Source organism: Equus quagga, chromosome 8 (genome assembly GCF_021613505.1).
Source record: "Equus quagga isolate Etosha38 chromosome 8, UCLA_HA_Equagga_1.0, whole genome shotgun sequence".
Lineage (NCBI taxonomy): Eukaryota > Metazoa > Chordata > Mammalia > Perissodactyla > Equidae > Equus > Equus quagga.
In genome coordinates this window covers 64,302,813-64,325,711 of record NC_060274.1, presented here as the reverse complement: position 1 = coordinate 64,325,711, position 22,899 = coordinate 64,302,813, and the positions used below count along the sequence as shown (strand labels likewise).

Here is a 22,899-nt window from a genome sequence, read left to right as displayed (position 1 = left end):
AAAGTCTTGGACTCTCTCCAAGCTTTCTTTTCTTCACACCACAAAAAATATTGCCTTTAACTCCTCCTTGGAGAAGATAGCTACCCACATGTGATTTCATCTCTGGAAAGGAGTTTCCTAGGTAATCCATCCTATGAGAGCTGTAGAAATTACTAGAGGATTTTTTTCTCTTTTAAGGTTTATTTTCTTCCCTTTTTTTTATGATTATGAAAGCAATATTTCTTATTGTAAAATAGTTGGAAAGTACCAGAAAGGGTAAATGAGACAATATTATCCATTACTCCACTACTCAAAGGTAATCACTCTTTAACATTTTTGCTAATTTCCCTTCTTTGAATGGTTTTGAACGGAGTTGTGATCACGCTGTGTATATGTGGTTTTCACTTCGTATCGTATCTGAAGCACTGTTAGCCATCACAGCAAAATGGTTAATGGCGTGTGCTGTGAGGTCAGACTACCCAGCAAACCGCTGTTTGCCCTCTTATACTTGTGTGACCTGTGCAAGTTATTTAATCCCACTCTGCTTGTTTCTCCATCTATATATGAGGATTAAGTGAATTAATAGACATAAAGATCCAAGAAAGTGCCTGGCACACAGTAAGTATTTTTAAATGTTTGATAATATTAATTTTATCATGTCATTTAAAACTTTGTACACATAGTTTTTAATTGCTGCATACTTATCTAATCCTCAATTTTAGATAACTTAAATTCTTTTAAAAAATATTTAAATACATGGTATTGTACAATAAACGTCTTTGTGCTTAAAGGCTTTTCCCCTATTTTGGATCATTTTCCTTGGAGAAATAGATTCTCTAACAAGAGTTTGCTGGTAATAAGTATGATTGTTTTTAAGGCATTGTCACATTATTCTTGAAAGTTTGAGCTATTTTACATCCCCAAGCTGTTGTTATTTTGGCCCTATAGCCATCCTGTTGTCTTTCAGAGTTGATTTCTAGATACCTTCTCTATTAGTTACCTATTGCTGCATAACAAATTACCCCAAAACTTAACCAGCTTAAAACAGCAAACATTTATTATCTCACGGTTTCTCGGGGTTGGAAACAGCTTATCTGAGTTATCAGGGTTATCACCTTATCTTGAGCCAAACAGTGTTTTTTGCCTCATGATCTGTCATGAGGTTGCAGTCAGATGTCAGCCAGGGCTCTAGATGCCTTGACTGGAATTGGAAGATTCGCTTTCCAGATGGGTCAATCACATGGCTTTTGGTAGGAGGCCTCAGTTCCTTGCCATATGGCCTCTCCATTGGTCACCTTGGATGTCCTCTTGACACGGCAGCTGGCTTCCCACCACCCTGCACTCCCCACCCCCAGCAAGATCAGAGAGAGAGAAGGAGAGGAAACGCGGTGGGGAGGCACAGAGGAAGGGAGGGAGAGAGAGAAAGCAAAGCAGAAGCTGTGATGTCTTTTATGAACTAGTCTTGGAAGTCACACTTGTACATTTTCACACACTATCCTATCGGTTATACTGATCAGCCCTATGTAATGTGCAAGGAATTGATACAGATGCAGAAATATGAATACCAGGAGGTGAAGATCATCGAGGGCTGTTTTGGGAGCTAGCTCCCACATTTACTATAGAACATTTACTCTCATTTCGTTGTCTATCTTTCCCTTCCTTGTGGGGTGGGAAAATAGAAGACGCAATTTGTCATATTGTTTTTTTCTTCAAAGAACAGATCAGCTACAGAGCTTGATGGTTTTGTATATTCTACAAATCTGTATAAAGTATGTAATGAGAACTAAGCTACTTTCTTAATTTAATAATAGATATTAGAAGCCAATGGCAAATGTTATAATTACCATTGTCATTAAAGTTAGGGATAACACAAGGCTGTCTCTATCATCCCTGTTTTTCATCCTTATTTTAGAAGTTCCAGTCAATGTGGTAAGATAAGAAAAAAGAGAGGCATAAATATTAGAAAAGAAGCAATGAAACTATCATTATTTGCAAGTGATTTTTTACCTGAAAATCCAAATTAAAATCCTAAAAATGTATCAAAATTAATAAGAAAGATTAGTATTTTGTTATAAGATGCACATAAAAAATCTATATACAGGGGCCGGCCCAGGGGCACAGCAGTTAAGTGTGCACATTCCACTTCGCCAGTTCGGATCCTGGGTGTGGACAAGGCACCGCTTGACAAGCCATGCTGTGGTAGGCATCCCACATATAAAGTAGAGGAAGGTGGGCATGGATGTTAGCTCAGGGCCAGTCTTCCTCAGCAAAAAAAAAGAGGAGGATTGGCAGCAGATGTTAGCTCAGGGCTAATCTTCCTCAAAAAAAAAAAATCTATATACAGTGATAAGCAGTTAACTGATGTCATGGGAGGAAGCAGGCAACTGGCTGCTAAGCATAGACCCTTGCTGGCATGCTCGACCAGAGAGCAGAATTCAATGTGGAGAAGGGCAAGAAGACCTTTGTTTAGAAGCATGCACAGTGCGACGCCACCACAAAAGGCAGCAAGCACAAAAATGCACCACACTGTATGGGCTGTTGGGTGGAACATGGGTCAGGCCCCCACATTCCCTCTGCAGATACCAGTGAGAGCAAAGGCATTTCCTAGGGAGAGGACATACTGATGGAGTATGCACAGAATCCCAGGAAGCACATCCAGGGTCAAAGTGATCTTTGCTGTCATTAAGAGAAAGGAGAAAAGCTTATCTCAAAATAAGCTATGATGAATAATAGTTGACCACTAACTTACTTATTGTAAGACAGAAATGTCTCATGACTATTTTGTATGTCTTTTTATATCTAATATAAAATATAGATTTTTATATAAAAATATTTTTTATATTTTACATTTAAATTGATCTCTTACACAGCATACATATATTTTTGTTGAACAATTTTATTATAAATAGGATGGATCTGCAATTAAATGAATATGATTATGCTTTCTATGTTTTGATAGTAATTTCAGTTATTCAGTAAGTACTGTCTTTTTCCAAAAATTTGATTTGAAGTTAGATTGTTTTAGTAATAAGCAGCTTTTAAACAGATGATTGTTGGTATCTCAAAACCTAGAGGATATTGATTTTTTTTTTAGATTTATGTATCTAGTTATAAACTGGGAATATCTTTACATACTAATATCTACTCCATTAATTCACAGGATCGTGTAAGATTAACCGATATTTGAATTTATGTTCATTAGCCAAAGGCTCTCAGTATGTCAGAAGGTGAGGGCTTAAGCAGGGAGCCTGAAATTAAGAAACCAAATTCTAATTCCCTCTGGTGAACATGTTACATTTTGATTAACGAGGGGCATTTCAACATGGTGTATGGATAATATCAAATAAAGTCTATCTAATACTTCTCACATTTCATAGAGTGATCTATCAGTCACACCAGATGATCTTAGTTGTCAGAATGATGAGCTAGAGGAAAAAGTCAAGCTGTGGTGACCGTTTTGTCTTTGAATTAAATAGCCTAGACTGAGCCGTGATTCATGAATATCTTCAAAAGCTGTTCACAGCACAGATATGGAAGTGTTAGATGTCTGTGACTGATTATGGTACTTTCACAAACATTGTCAGAATTAAGTGAGGAGAAAAGTACTATTGGCACAAATTTGCTACTTTTGTGGACATAAAGCTTAAGATAATTTAAAAGCAGTTCTTAAATCCTTACAAAAAAGAAAAGGAGAAGTTGGATCAAGGTAACAGCCTGAGCATATTCATCAGTCTCTCCTCTCCACCCGAATACCAGAAAACACGCTTTTAAAAACTCCTTCTTGGCATTAGAAAATATTAGCCCCGGCCCTCAGAAGACAGGAAACAGAAACGTGTTGACCCTGAAACTGGACTGAAAGAGGCCACAGCCCAAAACACTGGCAGGAGAAACCACTTCTATTAATGTAAGAGCAGAAGGAGAGAATGTGAACTCTCAGTGTAGACTAGAATGCCCGGAGTGAGGGCTGGAGGTTAGGGTACATCATTAATAAGAGTTAAAGAACTGCATTCACTTCAGGGAGGTGAGGCCTGGTCCTCTCTCCTCCTTTTTACAGTATGTGGAGCTTCAGGCAATACTTGAATTCAGGCTTAAAGCCCAGAGCTGTATTTGAAAAAAAGAGACCACTGCCTGGGGAGGGCAGTTATAAGGAATTGAAAGAAAGCAGGGCAAGGCTTAAGGTAATTCTAGACCTTTACCACAGATGCAGAAAAAAAAATAAACTAATGGCAGCTCTTCCCAAGAGGGGTATGAACTAATTCCTTATACTCGCAGAGTGAAGTGCGCCACATTTCAGCGATTTGGAAGGTCCCCACCCTGCCAGCCTCCCTTAGCCCCTGCATCCAGCTAACAGGCCTCCCCCATTTCCCAGAGCCCACAGACGGCCTTCCCATTCAGGAGAGAGGCCTGTCAATGATAGATGCCATCCACAGTACTGATCAGCCTGTCCTTTGAACTTGAATATCAATAGCCAGCCAGGGGTCCTCAGACCAGAAGGAGCAATAAGGTTGGTAAACAGAAGGACTACAGAGAAAACAGGCAATTCAGGGAACAGGGGAGAACTTTTAAGAACTAGAATTAGGGTCCTGAGATTTGAAAGGAATCATCGTTAAGGAAGCTGTCTTCAAAATTAGTAAAAGGATTGCCAAAATGAAAAATCCACAGATGATCTGAATGACAGAATGGATATGACCAAAGACCAAATTAGACATCTGGAAAATAAAGTCATGGGAAAAAAACCCAACTCAGGAATAGGGAGCAAAAATACACAGATGACAAATAAGAGAAAACTGAAGACGTGTAGGATAATCCAGGAGGCCTAACATGTATTTAATGGGAGTTCCCTAGGAAGCAGGAATAAGGACAGGACAGAAAAGAAATCAGTAATAGACGGTCGCTTCTCCTTGCAGTACTGGCTGCTTCGAGATGCCAGAGGACGTCGTGAGCCTCCTTACATTCCTGGAATTGAGGAGGCAGAGCAAAACTCCAGTTAGTTTCTCCCGTGCCAGGACTCAAAGGTTACCCTGCAGAGACCCCTCTGCGGCCAAAGAAAAAGTGAATTTAAGAGAGAGGAAAATATGGGATATATGAAACAGAGCAAATAAAAGTTAAACCTGAGAGTCGGTCTAAATGACTGCTAACTTTGGTATATATGAAGGAGGTAAATGCTAATTAATGTACACATTGTCAATATTACACTTATGTAATACATGCATATAATATTTCAATAAATTTAATTAGAAAAGGGATCAAAAGGGAAACAACTAGAAGCAGAGAAGATTATAAACCATATTACAGGATAGCAGAAAGAAACCTAATAGCCACACTGAATGGATTCAACGCCACTGGTAAATACAAACATTTTTAGCTGAGTTGTGAAGGAAGATCTAGTCAACTGAAGTTTGAGAAAACAGTGACATAAAAAGATGGAAAGAGAAAGGATTGAAAAATATGTACCAGGAAAATACCAGTAATAAGCAAGTGTAGCAATATTAATGTCAAACTAAATGGAATTCGGGGTTTAAAAATAGCATTCAGAAGCACAGAGGCATGTTTCACACTTATAAAAGCTAAGATTCACTAAGAAGATATGTCATCAACTTCTCTGTATTATCAACATAATATTTTCCTATAAAACCTGAACTTAAAAGTATGACAAGAAGGTGATATTTTCTCATTCTAAATGAGAATCTTTACACTTCTCTTAGAAGCTGATACATCAACTAGATAGTATAGATAAGGAGGCAAAGGGAATTTGGAAAACTCTTAACCTTGATCCAAAATAGATAAACGTTAACTTCATATCCCATAAACAGAGAAACCATTCTCTACAAATGCTAACGAGCTGTTTATGAAAAGAAAGGATGAGTCACTCCACAGTTGTATTTTGCTAGTCATGCTTTCCTTTTGTCGTAAATGAACTTCTACTCTGTAGTTTTGGGGCACCCTTAAAAAGTTACAATTTTTTTGTTGGCTGGAGAGCATCCCAAGTTGTTCCTGTCCTGTGGGTAGCGAGTGGCCCCAAGGGCTCGTCATTTGTCTCATCACTGAAGCATCAGGTAGGCTGCCAGTCCCCTCCCTGTTGAGGAACCTAGAAAAAGCCTTTCTGTTTCCTAGCCTCCTCTTGCTCTCCCATCTTTGGGAATAGAGAAAACTTGACCTCTTCATCAGCATTGGCTTAGCCTTTTGGAAGCCACTAGAGACCAGGCAAATTTGCTTGGAGTCTTTGCCAACCTTGGCCTCGAAAATCAACAGCTGTCTGGTGACCAAGCTCTTTCTGGTCGACACTGCTTTCCCGCCCTTGCTTTGGAGCAGCCTGATGCTGTTCTCCAGGTTAATTTAGCAAATTTCCACACCAGAAATCCCCTGTCTACAGGGATGTCCACAGCTCCTCCAAGGCCCGAGCAGCTGTCATCCCAGGAGAGAGGGGAGCTGGGGATGGAGGGGTGAGAGTGGTGTACAGGCTCCCATATTTCAAGCACCCTCCCTCCTGGCCCCACACCACTCAGTTTTGCCAGGCAACTTACTAAACATCTTACACCTTTCTTCTGGCATTTTTATTCCACTGATCAGTATCTTTCCTCCCTGCCCCCCATACTTCTCTCTTTTTTCATAACAAGGAACTATTTATGAAAACTACCCTAACTGAAGGAATCTTTTTACCCGTTTTATTGCTTGTATGACTTTCACAGTCACACTGTAACATACTTGCCCACCGTTGTAAGGAGGATTTTATTGCATGTCTAAAGCAGACAGCCTTGCTAAACTCTTTCTAAACCAGGAAGTAAAACAAAATCAGTGGTGTGAACACAGTGGGTTTCTAAGCATTTTTCATGTTTCCTTCCATTATGTTGGAGGATAAATTCCTGGCTCAAAGTTAAAATAATTCCTCTAAGCTAATAGGAAATTCAGTATGACTTACTCAGTGAAGCATTGGCTATAAAGTGAGCTTTTTCACATGCAAAAATGTGATGCGTTTTATAGAAACTATTCCCTAAGATGAGTGTTTGAGCCCAGTAAAGATGGAAGAGGATGAGATGCAGCTCAGCAATATGAATGCAAACGTGTCCTCTGCAGGTTTCCCCAGACATGCACGCACACACTGTAGCTTTAAAGCTGTCTGGTGGAAGGATGAGATGGGGCTGGGAGCCAGACCACGCTGGTTTGGACAGAAATTCTTACAGAATTATTAAGCCTTAAAAAAAGCAAAGGAGATTTATGCATCTGCATTTGACCAATTTGGTTTGGAATAGGTTCATAATGGAAAAGTAATAAAACCATAAGAGACAGTGTCTTCTGAGTACAGTCTCGCTTTTAAAAAATCTAAACATGGCCTGCCCCATTTTGGATAAAATGACTGTAGAAAAATTTCCCGTTGGTAATTTTGGGAGGGTTTTTGTTGTTGTTGTTGTTCCTTTTTCATTGATTAGCAGCCAGTATAAATTTTCAGCTTTCTGTCAAATATTTTTTCTGGCCATGTCAGTCTTAGGAAAAAGGAATCCTAAAGTGTTATCTGTGGGAGTCGCCCCCTCTGCCACCCCGCCACACACACACACACGCACACACAGTGTTTGTTTAGCTATCAGTAAAGTCTTTTTCTGGTGTAACTGGAGAGGTTAGGGTTTGCAGGGTGAGGGGTGGTCGAGTGTGTACGAGGAGGCACCTCCTGTGCCAGCAGCCGCAGAAAAGCATGAAGAGGAAACGCGTAACAAGCTTCACCTCTGAAAAATCGGACCTTAATAACTTCGCGAGTTTCTGATTTCAACAGGAAAGCACCAAAAAAAAACCCCAACTTTCTCCGTTTGTTCTCAGCCATTTGAAGTAGTGTTATTGATAAATAATTCCTTAAAACTATTTAAGAATACTGCATAAGCATAACAAATGGAGATGGGCTGATGTGGGGAGGGGGAGGTAAGGAGTGTCTGTAGGTGAGTCCGGGCCTCCATCTCTGCGGATGGGAGTCACAGCTGTGCTTCCGAGAGGGGACAGTGAACGAGGCATTTGATTCCACAGGATTCTTAACTTTCCTTGCAGGGCCAGCAGTTCAAAGCCCAGTTATTTTTATATAGTGAGAATGTGACCAGACTGTAATGGCATTGTCTTTCCTGCAGGTATGCCTGCGGCATCTTTAGTGACCCCTGCTGATGTTATCAAGACACGATTACAGGTGGCTGCCCGGGCTGGCCAAACCACTTACAGTGGAGTGATAGACTGCTTTAGAAAGATACTGCGGGAAGAAGGCCCAAGGGCTTTATGGAAAGGAGCTGGAGGTATGGAAATAATGTGTTCTTAAGTAAACCTTTGGTATCAGGTAAAATTTTTTTTAATCTAATTATATCTGTTATTTCCCTATTTTTTTCGAAGCTCGTGTGTTTCGATCCTCACCCCAGTTCGGCGTAACTCTCCTGACATACGAATTGCTACAGCGATGGTTCTACATTGATTTTGGAGGAGTGTAAGTATCACACTAAATCCGCAGGGAAATTCCAGCTGCTTCTAATACTCAGTCATCCTTGAGGCAGGAACGTCAGTCTAGTCCCTGTGATGAACTAGAAAAGATGGATGTAAATAGTGAAATCATGTGATCAGACTCATTTCGAAGGGAAACATACAGCCTACTAGAATGCCACAACTCCTTTATGATGCAGATTTTAACAGTTTTTCTGAGGAAGATTAGCCCTGAGCTAACATCTGCTGCCAATCCTCCTCTTTTTGCTGAGGAAGACTGGCCCTGAGCTAACATCCGTGCCCATCTTCCTCCATTTCATATGTGGGATCCCTGCCACAGCATGGGTTGATAAGCGGTGCAAGGTCCGCACCCGGGATCTGAACTGGCAAACTCCGGGCCGCCAAAGCGGAATGTGCAAACTTAACTGCTGCACCACCAGGCTGGCCCCAGATTTTAACAGTTTTTGAGTGTTGTTTTTACCAAGTTAAAAAAAATAACAAAACTCAGATTCTCACTCTACTTTCTCTTCTTTTAGGAAACCTGCGGGCTCAGAGCCAGTTCCTAAGTCCAGGATCACACTGCCTGCTCCCAATCCTGATCACGTCGGGGGCTACAAACTGGCAGTCGCCACATTTGCAGGGATTGAAAACAAATTTGGACTTTACCTACCTCTCTTTAAGCCGTCGGCATCTACCTCGGCAGCTGTCAGTGGAGGCCCGTAGGCTGAGCGCCCCTGGGAGACTGTGTCGCTTTGTTGCTGTGGTGAAACGTGCCTCATCTCAGACTGGACCAATGGTTCATTCTTTTCACTTCCATCTCTTGTTTAATTCAAGCCAAGCCTTTTTATAAGGTGAAATCATTCATTTTCTGTGTGTTTTCTTAACCAGATCGTTGTGAAATTATTCATAATTCTTTGGGCCTCTGCTCGCAAACCTTTCTTTGTATCTGACATTTGCTGGGATTGGTCAACACTAACATGATTTGGGGGAAGGAGCAAGTCTGAATAGAAATTAGAGCTGTTTTCCTTGGATTAAGATTATAGTCCCAAAGAGGCTACTGTAAGGCAATCATGGTGCTCAGAGCAAAGTGTTTCATGTATGTTTAAACTGATAGGAAACTGAGTGCATATTTATAAAAATTAAAAACACTGGAAGAAATGAAAAATTATCAGAAGTAGCCAGCCTGGCTTCAGATTTTAAATATGCACTAATTCTGTCTCTGGGTTGTATTATGAAGCTTTTATGTGAAACATGTTTTTGTAATGAAAACCACATTGGAGATGTTTAATAATCATATTCTGTTGCTGGTACCAAGACTACTGGGGGAGAAGTCTTTGTATGTTAGGGAAGTACTTGTGGCATTTTATAATGTAGACAGAGGAACTATGAGACTCGGCACCTCTCCTGGATGTGCTGATTTTGGGTAACTGCTCATATGATGCACATGTGCTGATTACTGCCTCTTTCAGTAAACACTGTCGAAAACGCATGCGCCCTATTCCTAGTACCTACCCTGATCCCCTACTGACTCCCTTAATTGGCACCCATTTGCTTTTAAAATCCACTTTATCTTGAATCATGTAAGACAAATGTATTCTAATATAAATTTTTATTTAATTTGTGGTACCTGTGGTCAGAAGGCTCATGTGTTTGTGAAGCACGAAATAAACTATTTTTAAAGCTATTGAATTATTTGCTCTTTGTATGTCACGTGGTGAATGACTAGAATTGTCATTATTGGACTTTATAGGTTTTGTTTTGAAGGGAATTTTACTCATATTGGCATGGGTATGTCCTCCTGGTCTATGCACCCTCATTTTCAGTATGCCATTTTCAGAGTGAGTAAGACAAACTACACTTAACCCTGGTTGAGCATGGAATGTGTAGCAAACTGACACTTTCATTCCAGTCATCCCCAGTGCTTTTTTCCCCAGCAGTTTCTTATCATGAGAATTAAAATAATACAAAGTTTCACTGGAAATTGGGCATGAAAACCGGTATGAAATGATTGCAGTTGTATTTCCTAATCTTCTCTGACTCTTCCTCATACCAAAACCATATACCACTGTATCTGATGTTCTATAATATTTGGCCAACAATATATTGCTTTGGAGAAGGTAGCTGGTCTTGAACAGAATTTCAGGCTGCTCTTCTTGGTCAACAGTCACGCTCCTGAAGAGGCTACTGTCTGTTGGTAGTCATTTTGAACATTCCCCTCCATAAGAGATGCCCATTTCTCATTCTCTGTCTTGCTGTAGGTCAACGGGTTGACATTCAAAGTTACTGTTCAAAATTAGAGTCCGTGCCATCCACAAGTCTAATTTTTCTTTAGTGAACCAAAGCTTTGCCATCCTCCCCAGAAATAGGAAACATACATACATGGCTCCCTTCATGGTTTTGGTTTGGCAAAACCAAAGAAACAACCGCCCCTTCTGCCTGTCCTCACCCCCAGTCGCCACTCAGTATGATAAGTTATAGATATTTATATTTTAATCTCAAAAGCCAGTCACAAAGCTCCAAATAGATCTTAGAAATTTGGATGGTGTTATAATAACAAAGCGTTCAAGCTTTGATCTTTTGAATGTGGAGAGTCTAAAAGTCCCTGAGTGTAAATCTGCATTCCTTTTCTGCACTTGCTTGAAATTTTATAGATCAAATTTTCGTGGTACAAACACTGACCCAAATCTCAGAAATGGTGCATTGCCCTGCCTGCTTCTTTAAGAGGGGTTGTGGGGCTGGCCCAGTGGCGCAGCGGTTAAGTTCGCACATTCTGCTTCAGCAGCCTGGGGTTCGCTGGTTCGGATCCCGGGTGCGGACGTGGCACTGCTTGGCAAGCCATGCCGTAGAAGGGGTCCCACATAGAAAGTAGAGGAAGATGGGCATGGATGTTAGCTCAGGGCCAGTCTTCCTCAGCAAAAAGAGGAGGATTGGCAGCAGATGTTAGCTCATGGCTAATCTTCCTCAAAAAAAAAAAAAAAGGGGAGGGGGTTGTATTTCTGCAGGGAGAGCATCTTGGCTTCACTTCGACTTACCTGTAGCTGAAGGTTTTCTCTCAGGCCCTGATAGGGCTGAGATAAGACGGGGCCACAGGGCTGCTTTTCTTTAAAACCCTTGGCTTAGTCTGTTCGGGGATAGGCAGTGACTTGAGACACTTTGAAGGAGGCCTGATTTCCGTCTGAGCTCTGCTCAGTGGGTGGCGTGACTGTGACATCCTTGAATAGGACTGCAATCACCGTGTGGTGAAAACCACGTCAAATTTGTTCTGGGTTTTCCTCCTTCCTGAAGTGACAGCACAATACATCGCCAGTGCTGTGGCTGCTGCTCCTGCAGCCGGTCGTTTCCCTCCTTAACGTTGAGGAACTGAAGACGTGTAATTCCCACATGCTTGCCTGCCCACCCAAGGGGGCCAGCCTCCCGCTGCTATGCCAGCCCTGGAGTCGCTCAGCTCTGCCCTTGGTCCACCTCGTGATTGCCTGGGGGGTGTGGGGGAGGCCTGACATTTGTAGCAGCTTTTTTTTCAAGGAGGGGAAAAAATGTGAAGCTGACCACAAAGTGAACACACTGATTCTTGGGTTCCAGTCGTGGCTGGGTTTCTTGAGGCTGGGTGGCACGCTGTCGCCAAGCTCATGCTACACCTCATAACCCACAACCATTTGCTGAGCTCCCTGGGGTCGCCTTAATCCCAGCAGCCAGGGTTGCACAGAGGAAAATAAGAATTCTGGCACAGAAAGGAGTCATTTAAATGCTTATTGCATTTCAAGCTTCAGTTTTTACTTAGCTAAAATATTTACCATTGCTGGAAAACAATGTTTAAAATGTTGTGCGTATATGTTATTTAATGGTGTGGCCTATGTAAACCTCAGGATGCTTACATTTTGACAGTCTTATGGAAATATTTAACAGCACATAACTTAGTGAGCGGGGAATAAAAACGGGAACAAATTGTGCTTGAAACTATTTGTAACCTCCTCTAGCTAGGTATTCGGCAAGTCATGCTGGAAGTTTTCAGGTAGACGGAGAGAAATCTCCAATAATGGAATTTGATGAATCCTGTCTTGTGGCCCTGTTTATCAACCTCCTAGATAAACTCTCTAAAAGTCATCATGGGCCTTTTACCGCAGAAGCCATACTTGTGGGGACGAATTTGTATTTTTGCCACTGAGCAAAATCCCATTTTAAATTCAGGGTAATCAAATGCTTTCAGGATGTGGATTTTTCCAACGATTTTTAAAAGACACGTTCCCTGGTAAGAGCAGTGAAATGTTCTTTCCACACGTGGTACTGCCCACAGAGGGGTGTGCCTTTTGTTTTACCTTTTGGGAATAATCCAGCCCTTCCCAAAGAGTTCCCTTTTCGATGTGACAAAGATCACAGTGGTCCACTACTTCGTTTCAAAGTCTGAGGCAGCGGAAAGCGTTCCCACCTCTATCTCTTAAAACAGCAGCAATCTTCAGTTCAAAAGCCCAAATTGGGCGTCATGAGGAGGGGATCTGTCTGTCTCTCTGGTTCTAGATCCACAGTGCCTGGAACTTATTGAGCTCCTGGTTATTATTTTGAAAGATGCATGGAGGGATGTATTTTTGAGAAGTATTTTTTCCAATGAGCAATCTCATTCCTACTTTATAGGCCTTTCTGCTGCTGGAGCTAAAACCATAACTGAAAACAATCCCAGTCAGGCTGGCCCCGTGGCTGAGTGGTTAAGTTCGCGCGCTCCGCTGCAGGCGGCCCCGTGTTTCGTTGGTTTGAATCCTGGGCGCGGACATGGCACTGCTCATCAAACCACGCTGAGGCAGCGTCCCACATGCCACAACTAGCAGGACCCACAACGAAGAATAAGAATATACAACTATGTACCGGGGGGCTTTGGGGAGAAAAAGGAAAAAAATAAAATCTTTAAAAAAAAAAAGAAAACAATCCCAGTCCAATGTGTTGTTCACTTACTTTAGAAGTCAAATACATCTTTTATTGAAGCAACTACAGCTATTTAAAATCAGTTGTAGTTAGTTGGTTACTTTGAGTCAGGAACTATCATATAAATGATATAAGATTTAAATTTCTTGATCATGGTTTTAAAATAAAGCTTTAAAAAATCATATCCTTTGAGATAGTGTTACATTAGTGTTGAGATATATTATTAAAATAGTTTTTCTTATCAATGAATATTAACTATTGACAAGTCATTCTGTTCCTCTCCCTGCCTAACATTTATGTGTCCTTAAAAGCACAGTGGCAAGCTCTCCTTTAGAAGCTGCTGAGGACAACGGGAACTCTCTTTCAGAAGGGTTTGTTTTTAGCTAATGCATTAATTGACTCCAAAAAGAGTCCAAATGGAACAGTCTGCTTTCATCTGCTGGGGTAACCTAATAAAATAACGTTGTTTGTTTTTAGATTCCCGGCTGTTAAGGGGGTTTTGCTCAAGGCAAAACCACAGTCCCCTCAAATAACTTTAGAAGGAAAGTTAAGAAGACACACTAATTGTGCCTGTCTGAGGCTTGCTTCTCCTAGGTCACAGACACACCCCCAGCACACTGGCCTGGCCACCAGCGCTCCGCGGCCCACGGCTGCTTTGATTCCAGCGGTCAGGCCTCCTGCCTTTAGGAGGATGCTTGATTTTGCAGCGGAGCAGTTTTATGGTGATTTAAAAATGGATTCAAGCTCTCAGAAGAGACTTGTGCAAGCACACTATAGTCTGTCCTATATGGGAGAGAAATGCAAATACAGTTTAATGAAACAAAACTGATTAAAACACTCTTCCTTATCTCTCATCACCCCCCTCCACCATCCTTTGCTACTCATCCCAGCTCTTGCTCTGGTCTCTTACTGGGCTGTTTTCAAATGAGAGAGGGACAAGGAATTCTGTCCCCACTCTGGAGTTCTTTGGCCAGTAAAAACTCATTGAATACGAGGTATTACCTGCCCGATATGATTTCATAAAATCTTCCCCACAACTCTCAGAGTAGGTACTGTTCTCTTCCCTGTGCTACAAATGAGGAAGCCAAGACTCAGAGAGGTTGAGTATCTTGCTTACGGTCTCTCAGCTAGCACATGAGGAAGCTACAATTTGGATCCAGTTCTGATAGCAGCCCGAGCCCTGTTCTTTACCCACAGGGGTTTCTCAATAGAGAAAGTTCTTTGCACGGAATTTCTTATTGTCCCCAGTTCTCAGGATCAGATGTATCATTCCCAGCTTAGAGTAGAAGGGCAAGGCGACCTCTGATTACTTACCATAGTATGCTTATTTGCTAGGTCAGAGAATTCCAGAGCCTGAGGACCAGGTGAATCCTTGCAAGCCTTTAGAGTTCATCTTAAACTATTTTACAGCCTGTTAACGTCAGTAACGAGAGGATTAAGGTAAATTTGAAGCATTTGCCCCATGGGTTTAAAATTGGAAGGCAATGTGGAAAAAGCAGAGGTAAATTTACAAACTGTTACAGTGCAACGCGATATGAAGCGGACTGAATAGGACCATCTTAAAAATCTCTACTATAATTAGAAAATGCCGTCCTTCAACAAAAGTTGGAAATAATGGAAAACCAAATTAAAAGTAAATATGTATGGGTACTTGGCCTCAAAGTGTGTCTGGAGGGAATGGAGACAGTTTACAGAATGTGGGATTTGCTGGAATTAGTTTTAGACATAAAATCTCCATCACCACTAATGGTGGAAAAGTCTTACTCTATTCCTAACAAGTTTCCTGCTATCCCTAAGTTAAAGTAGAGGATATCTACCACTGCCCATGCTGCCATAAATGAAATCAGATGACTGACTGACCCACACTGAAAATTAACAGTATTTTCTTCCTGGGCAAAAGAAAAAATAATTATATGTATATATATTTTAAAATGTCATATTTTCATTCTCTTCTCAAAAGGATGATATATTTACATATTTCAAAGTGCAAATTTCTGTTTTGAAGCAGACTTTACCTACCTATCTAAGTATAGAGACATGGTTTATCAGTTTGAGAACTGATGTCTCCTGACAACTAGCCACTCGATGTAAGAGGCTGCTTTTTATGATAACCTCTTCATTGGGGCCTGCTCTAGCGTTATAAAAAGCTTACACTGTCAGAGTAAAATCAGAAAAATGAAAAATTGGTGATGAAGAAAATTGAAACAGCCATTCTTTCTTCTGAAGACAGAAGTGAAGTGATTGCTGATGTTGATTGAATTTTATTACTGTGGAAAGTAGAGAGATCGCCACACGTTCAGTCTTCGCCTTCGTCCTGTTTACTATGCACTGTATGCCTTGCTGTCTTCCTAAGTGAAGACGCAAGTCACACTTGACCTGGAACTTCAAGTTACCTGTGACCATTACTTATTGAGTAAGTGATTCCTTTCTTTCTTTTTTAAAATAGTTTCTCTGTGTGAGAGTAGTTTGTAGGGAAACCATCAATTCTGTCTTTTTGGTACTTGAAGTTAAGCATGGCGTTCTTTCCTTTTACTCAATTTAGAAAATATCTTGCTTTGGTTTAATAACTAAGCCTTTTAACACCACAAATATCTAAGTTATTAAAAATTATAATGGCATTTGTCATAAGCTGGGTGTAAGGGATAACTGCTATCTTTTATTGAAGGTCTTTAAAAATACATTTCAAAATAATCATTAATGTATTATCAGAGCCCTGAAGTAATATTAAACGCAGTCATGCATCACTTACCAATGGGGATATGTTCTGAGAAATGGGTCATTGGGCAATTTCATTGTTGTGCAGACATCACAGAGTGTACTTACACAAATCTAGATGGTATAGGCTACTACACACCTAGGCTATATGGTACTAATCTTATGGGACCATTGTTGTATATGCAGTCCATCGTTGACCAAAACATTATTATGCAGCGCATAGCTGTAAATACTTTGGCCTCTGTAGACACTGAACTCTAGTGTACTTTTTTCTACCTTAAAAATTATACCTTTGGGGGACTTCTGCTTCTGGCCATGATGGAATATTAGGGAAAACTAGAAAACCTGGCAAAATATACGATACAATAATTTTAAAACATTGAATATGAGGCAAAATAGGATTGTGAACTCTGAGAGAAAGGAAAAAAACAAGATGAGACCTACCATTGCACCAGCTTCTGCCTGGAGGCAATTTTCAGCCGCTGTGCAGGGAAGGGGAACTCAAACAGGGCTCAGAAGTCTCCCCAAATTAAAGAAATGGAGATCAGAACTCAGGGAGGCCAAGACAGCTAGAATTTGTAAGACAAAGTACCAAACAGGAGGGAGCTGCTCTGAAACACAGCTCTGGAGTTTCGCAGAGAGTTCCTACATCTCTGACTGAGCACTGATCTGTGCATCTGTAAGAGGAAACTACACAAGACTTGGGAAAGAACCACTGGAAAGGAGAAAGAAAAATTTTGGAACTCACAGAGGGAAAATGGTTTGTGTTTTCACCAGCAAGAGTAGAAAGTCCTCCATAATACATAGAACATCAGGTAGGATCCTAAGAATGTTGTATTATTAATAGAGCTAATTTAGTCCTACAATACAGGCTGTTCCACCCTTAACAAAGCTTAAAAGTGGATCTCACAAGGATCCAATTGATTCACAAATAACTTAACTGCTTGTTAGAACACAGTTGGATATCATTTAAAACAATATAACAAAATCTCACAACCCACGATGTAAAATTCACAATAAAAAAATCTAATAAAAAATCACCAATCATAACAAGAAGGAAAATATAAACCATAACAAAGTGAAAAATCAACCAATAGAAATATACTCAGAAATGACAAATGATGGAACCAGCAGCAAGGCCGTTAAGACAGCTATTATAAGTAATCCATAAGTCAAGAAGGTAGGCAACAACATGACTGACAAACAGTAATGTACAACTGAAATTTCACAAGGTTGTAAACTATCATAATCTCAATGAGAATTAAAAAAAAACTTTTTTTACTGGCATAATTATATACGAAGTTCAATAAAAAATATTTAACTGGCAAAAAAAAGGTAGGGGAAAACTTGTACATAATGTGAAAGAAATGGAAGATAAAAAAGATGCAACAACAACAACAAAAATGTACAATAAAAAATTACAATATCTGAAATGAAAAATAAATGGAATGGGAATATATTAGACACTGCAGAAGTTAAGATCTGTGAACATTTGGCATGGCAAAGGAAATTCTCCAAAATGAGGCAGAAAGAAAAAAATATTCTTAAAATACTTTTTGGACAACTTCAACTAGGGTAACATACGTGTATCTGGGGTCCCAGAAAGAGAGAGAGCAGAAAAAATATTTAAAGCAATAATAGATGAAATATTTCCCAACTTAAGAAAACTATATTGTCACAATCCATGAAGCTCATCACACCCCAAGCAAAACAAACCCCAAGCACCTGAAGAAAACCACACGAATGTACATCATATGAAAATGATGAAAGCTGGTGATAAACAGAAAATCTTAAAAGCAGCCCGAGAAAAAAGTCCCATAACCTACAGAGAAAGATGACAGTAAGAGAAGATTTCTAGTTAGAAGCTATTTAAGGCAGAAAACAACACAGTGACATCTTTAAGGTATTTAAAAGACACTGCCAACCTAGAAATCTATACCCAGTGAAAATATCTTTTAAAAACAAAGGCAAAACAAGAAAGGCAAAAGCTAAGAGAATTCACGTTGCTGCTGGAATTGCACTAAAAGAAATGTTAAAGATAGGACATCTGGCGGAAGGAAAATAATACCAGATGAAAGTTTAGATTTATACAAAGAAATAAAGAGTTCCAGAATTGAAAATAAGTGGGTGATTTTTAAAAAACAGAACTTTTTCTTATTTTTAAAACTTCTTTTAAAAAATAATTGGCTCTTTAGAGCAAAATCAATAGTGAGGTATTGCGAGGTTTACGGCATATGTATTAGTAAAATGTACAACAATAATGGCACAAAAGAGCAGAGGGGGAAATGGAAGTATACTATCAAAAGGTTCTTATACTATACATAAAGTGGTATATTATTTTCTGAGGGTAAAATGTAGTAAGTAAAATATGTTGTAAACTCCTAGAGCAAATGCTAAAAAATAAAAAAGAGATTTAGCTAATAAGACATCAGTGGAAAACTAAAAAAAAAAAAAAATTCCAAAGAAGACAGAGAGAGAGAAAAAGTCAACAACAACAAGAAAAAGTTGTAGGAAATAGAAATGAGCAGCTGAGAGACTTAAACCTAACTACATTGCTAATTGAATGCAAATGGCCTAACAACCCAATTAAAAGGCAAAGATCGTCAGATTAGATTTTTTTAAAAAGAGCAAAGCCCAACTATATGCTATCTAAAGAAACTCACATTAGATGTAAAAACATAGATAGATGGAAAGTAAATTCATGGAAAAAGATACATCATGTAATCACAAATTTCAAAAAAGCTCGAGTTGGCTATGGTGATATGAGCCAAAGTAGATTTTAGAAAGAGAACTAGTAGTAGGGATAAAGAGGAACATTTCATACTGATCACAGAAGTCAATTTATCACAGAGACATAAAATCCTAAATGTGTATACACCTAATAACAGAACTTCAGATACTTGAAGGAAAAACCAATAGAGGGGCCAGCCTGGTGGCACAGTGGTTAAGTGTGCACGTTCCGCTTTCAGCAGCTGGGGATTCGCTGATTTGGATCCTGGGTGTGGACATGGCACCACTTGGCACACCATGCTGTGGTAGGCATCCTACATATAAAGTAGAGGAAGCTGGGCATGGATGTTAGCTCAGGGCCAGTCTTCCTCAGTGAAAAAGAGGAGGATTGGCAGCAGTTAGCTCATGGCTAATCTTCCTCAAAAAAAAAAAAAAACCAATAGAACTGAAGAAGAAATCCAAAATTATACTTCCCAATTTCAACACACTTCTTTTGACATAACCAGTACAGAAAATCAGTAGGTATGTAGAACACATAAACAAATTTACCAAATAAGTGACCTAATTCACATTTATAGAACACTCCACCCAACAGCAGCAGAATACACATTCTTCTTAAGTACAAAATAAATTTTACCAAAGTTAACCATAACCTGGGCCATAAAACAAGTCTCAATGAACTTAAGACTGAAATCGTACATGTTATGTTCTCTGGCCACAACAGAATCAAACTGGAAATCAATAACTGAAAGATATTTGGAAATTCCTCATATATCTAAAGAAAAAAACACTATACTTCCTAACAGCCCATGGGTATAAGAAGAAACCACAAAGACACTTAGAAAATATTTTGAACTGAATGAAAACAAAAACACAACATATCAGATTTTTATGATGCATTTAAAGCAGTGCTTAGAGGGAAATATATACTAGTAAATGCTTAAATTAGAAAAGATGAAGTTCTCAAATCAATTATCCAATCGTCCATCTTAACAAACTAGAAAAAGAAGAGCAAATTAAATCCCAAAGATTCAGAAGATATAAAATAATAAAAAGCAGAAACCAGTGAAGTAGAAGATATGAAAACAATAGGAAAAAAGCAATGCAACCAAAATCTGTTTCTTTAAGATGATCAATAAAATTGAAAACCACTAGTCAGACTAATCATAAAAAAAGGGAGAACAAACGAATCACCAATATCAGGAATTAAAGCAGGGCTATCACTACAGATTCTACGGATACTAAAGTGATAACAAGGGAATGCTATGAACAAATTTATGCCAATAAATTAAACTACATAGGTAAAATGGATTTCTTGAAGGATACATACTAGCAAAGTCACTGAAGAAGAAAGAGAGAATGTGAATATCCCTATTTCAGTAATAAAATTCTTAGTTAAAAAAATCTTGTCCCAAAGAAAAACCCAAGCCTAGATGCATTCACTGTTGATTTCTACCAAATATTTATGCAAGAAATAATAAGACTTCGAGAAACTCTTAGCAAAAATAGAAGGGGAGGGACCACTTCCCAACTCATATTATGAGAACAGCATTGCCACAATATCAAAATCACATAAGGACATTACAAGGCAAAAAACCACACACTAATATTTCTTTGTGAACAGAGACACAAATATCCTTTTAAAAATTTAGCAATTTGAATCCAACAACATATAAAAGGGATAATCCATTATGACCAAATGAGGTTCATCAAAGGAATGTAAGTTAAGCATAACATTCAAGAACAATTAATGTAGTATACTGGTAAAAAAGAAAAATCATGAGCATTTAAATTAGATTCTGAAAAAGCATTTGGCAAAATTCAACACTCATTAAAACAAATTTCACAAACTAGAAATAAAAGGAAACCTAACCTGATAAAAGGCATCTACAAAAAACCTATAGCTAAGATCATACTTTATGTGAAAGACACAATGTCCTTGTGACCTTGGATTAGGCAACTATATCTTAGATAAGATATGATTTTAGAAATCATGTTTAAAGAAGAAAAAACTGTCAAATGGAATTCTATATCCCAAAGAAAAGAAATGTTTCATAAATGAAGGCAAAATAAAGCCATACTTAGACATACAAAAACTGAGGAAATTATTCTCTTGCAGAACCTCATTACTGGATATGCCAAAAGAATTTCATTGGCTGAAGAGAGATGACACTTGATGGAAAGCCCAGATCTCCAGAAAGAAATGAAGAGAACCAGAAAAGAAAAATATGAGGGTAAGTATTTTTAAAAACATTTAAAAATTATCTTTACTTTATAAACAGTTTTAATCCTTAAAAGACTATTCACTGAAGCAAAAATAATAATAGTGTATTGTGGAATTTATAGCAAATATAGAAGTAAAATACATGACAACAAGGGAACAAAGGACAGGCAGAGGGTAAATGGATTGCTCCTGTTACATGTTTTTTTGTGTGTGTGAAGTAGTATACTACCAGTTGAAGGTAGTCTGTGATTAAAACTTCATTTTGTATTTTTGTGAAACCACTGAAAATAATAGAGGTCAACAAATAAGATGTAATGTGAAACTAAAAATAACTTGATCCATCACAAAGAAGAGAGGAAGAACAGAAGAACAAAGAATGAATGGGACCAATAAAAAACAAATACCAACATGGGGCCAGCCTGGTGGGACAGCAGTTAAGTGCACATGTTCCCCTTCAGCAGCCCAGGGTTCACCGGTTTGGATCCTGGGTGCAGACATGCCACCACTTGGCAAGCCATGCTGTGGTAGGCGTCCCACATATAAAGTGGAGGAAGATGGGCATGGCTGTTAGCTCAGGGCCAGTCTTCCTCAGCAAAAAGAGGAGGATTTGCAGCAGATGTTAGCTCAGGGCTAATCTTCCTCAAAAAAATAAAAAATAAAAAAATAAAATGCAACAAACAAAAAAAACAAATACCAGTACATAAAAAATTCAACCATGCCCAAAATTACATTAACTGTACATGGACTAATCCCATAATTAAAAGACAGAGACTGTTACACTAGATTAACAAAAAGAAGGACTTGACTTTAAGATATTTACAGGAAACACACTTCAAATATAAAGACATAGACAGATTAAAAGTAAAAGAGTGAGGATGAAATTGGCCAAAATGGCAAAGTAAGGAACTCCAATTTCTGCCTCTCCATAAAAGCAATAAAAATCAGGCTAAAATTGTCAAAATCAACTCTTGTTCTTGAACTCAGGAAATTAACCAAAGACCAGCAGCTACTAGGGAAAAACTGACTGAAGAAAAATGCTATTCTCAGAAGGAATAGTGAACTTTGTGGCATTTTGACTTACGCCAGTCCCAGCTCTCCTCCCTAGTCCAGCAGTGACTCTGAAAATAACAGCTCACATTCCTGGTGCTGCAGGAAGCAGAAAGCAGCTCATTCACAAAGAATTCTAATTATTTGTTTTGATTCATATGGTGCCTCCTTGGTAGACTATCACAAAATACTTGTCCTTATTTCCTCTAACTTGGATCTGGTACAGTGCTAAAGCTGCTTCCTGGGGGGGCATTTGTTGAAAATATTTACAGGCTAATATCTTAGTTGCTACTGTTTGAGGTAATAAATAACAGGGCAAATATTAGACTAACCGAAAACTTGAGAGGACAGGCTAGGGAATGAGATGTCCGTAAGGGCTTTGAATAGCTCTGACATATTTCTGGGAGCCTGAAAGAACAAACACACATACTCAGAACTGTCCACATGCTCAGGAAAGACCTGAGAAGGCCTTAAACTCTCACCTCCTGCTGACTTTGAGGCTCTGCAGAAACAGGAAGTAAAGGCAAATCCAGAACTGCAAGCTGCCTGGCTGGATGGTGAAGGTGCACTTCAAGAGGCACATGAGCCCCTTGGCAAAAACTGGAAGAGCTTTTTGATTCTGGGCACTTAAGTAAATCTCTGTGCAATCATTAGCTAAATATCAAATTAACAGAGACTTCAGGGACCACACATGACACAGAATACAGATTGTACAGAATTAGTTCAGAAAATTCACGAAATAAACAACAATTGCAAAAAGCAGCAACATCAACAAATCCTGAGGAGGGGAGAAAATCTGATTTCCCAAGTTGCACATAACAATATTATAATTACTGGGTTCCCAATTA

The 22,899-nt window shown here is 39.2% G+C and overlaps 1 protein-coding gene across 2 annotated transcripts in view; it reads left to right on the top strand.

Annotated features, from left to right (window-relative positions):
- Positions 1-10,108, top strand: part of SLC25A13 (solute carrier family 25 member 13) — a 188,207-nt gene extending 178,099 nt beyond the window's left edge. For both annotated transcript variants that reach the window (XM_046670429.1, XM_046670427.1), the window contains exons 16-18: positions 8,088-8,246; positions 8,341-8,431; positions 8,961-10,108. In XM_046670429.1, the coding sequence (XP_046526385.1) occupies positions 8,088-8,246; positions 8,341-8,431; positions 8,961-9,147 (437 nt within the window). In that variant the 3' untranslated portion in view covers positions 9,148-10,108. The remainder of the gene's footprint in view (positions 1-8,087; positions 8,247-8,340; positions 8,432-8,960) is intronic.
- The last annotated feature ends 12,791 nt before the right edge of the window (positions 10,109-22,899 follow it).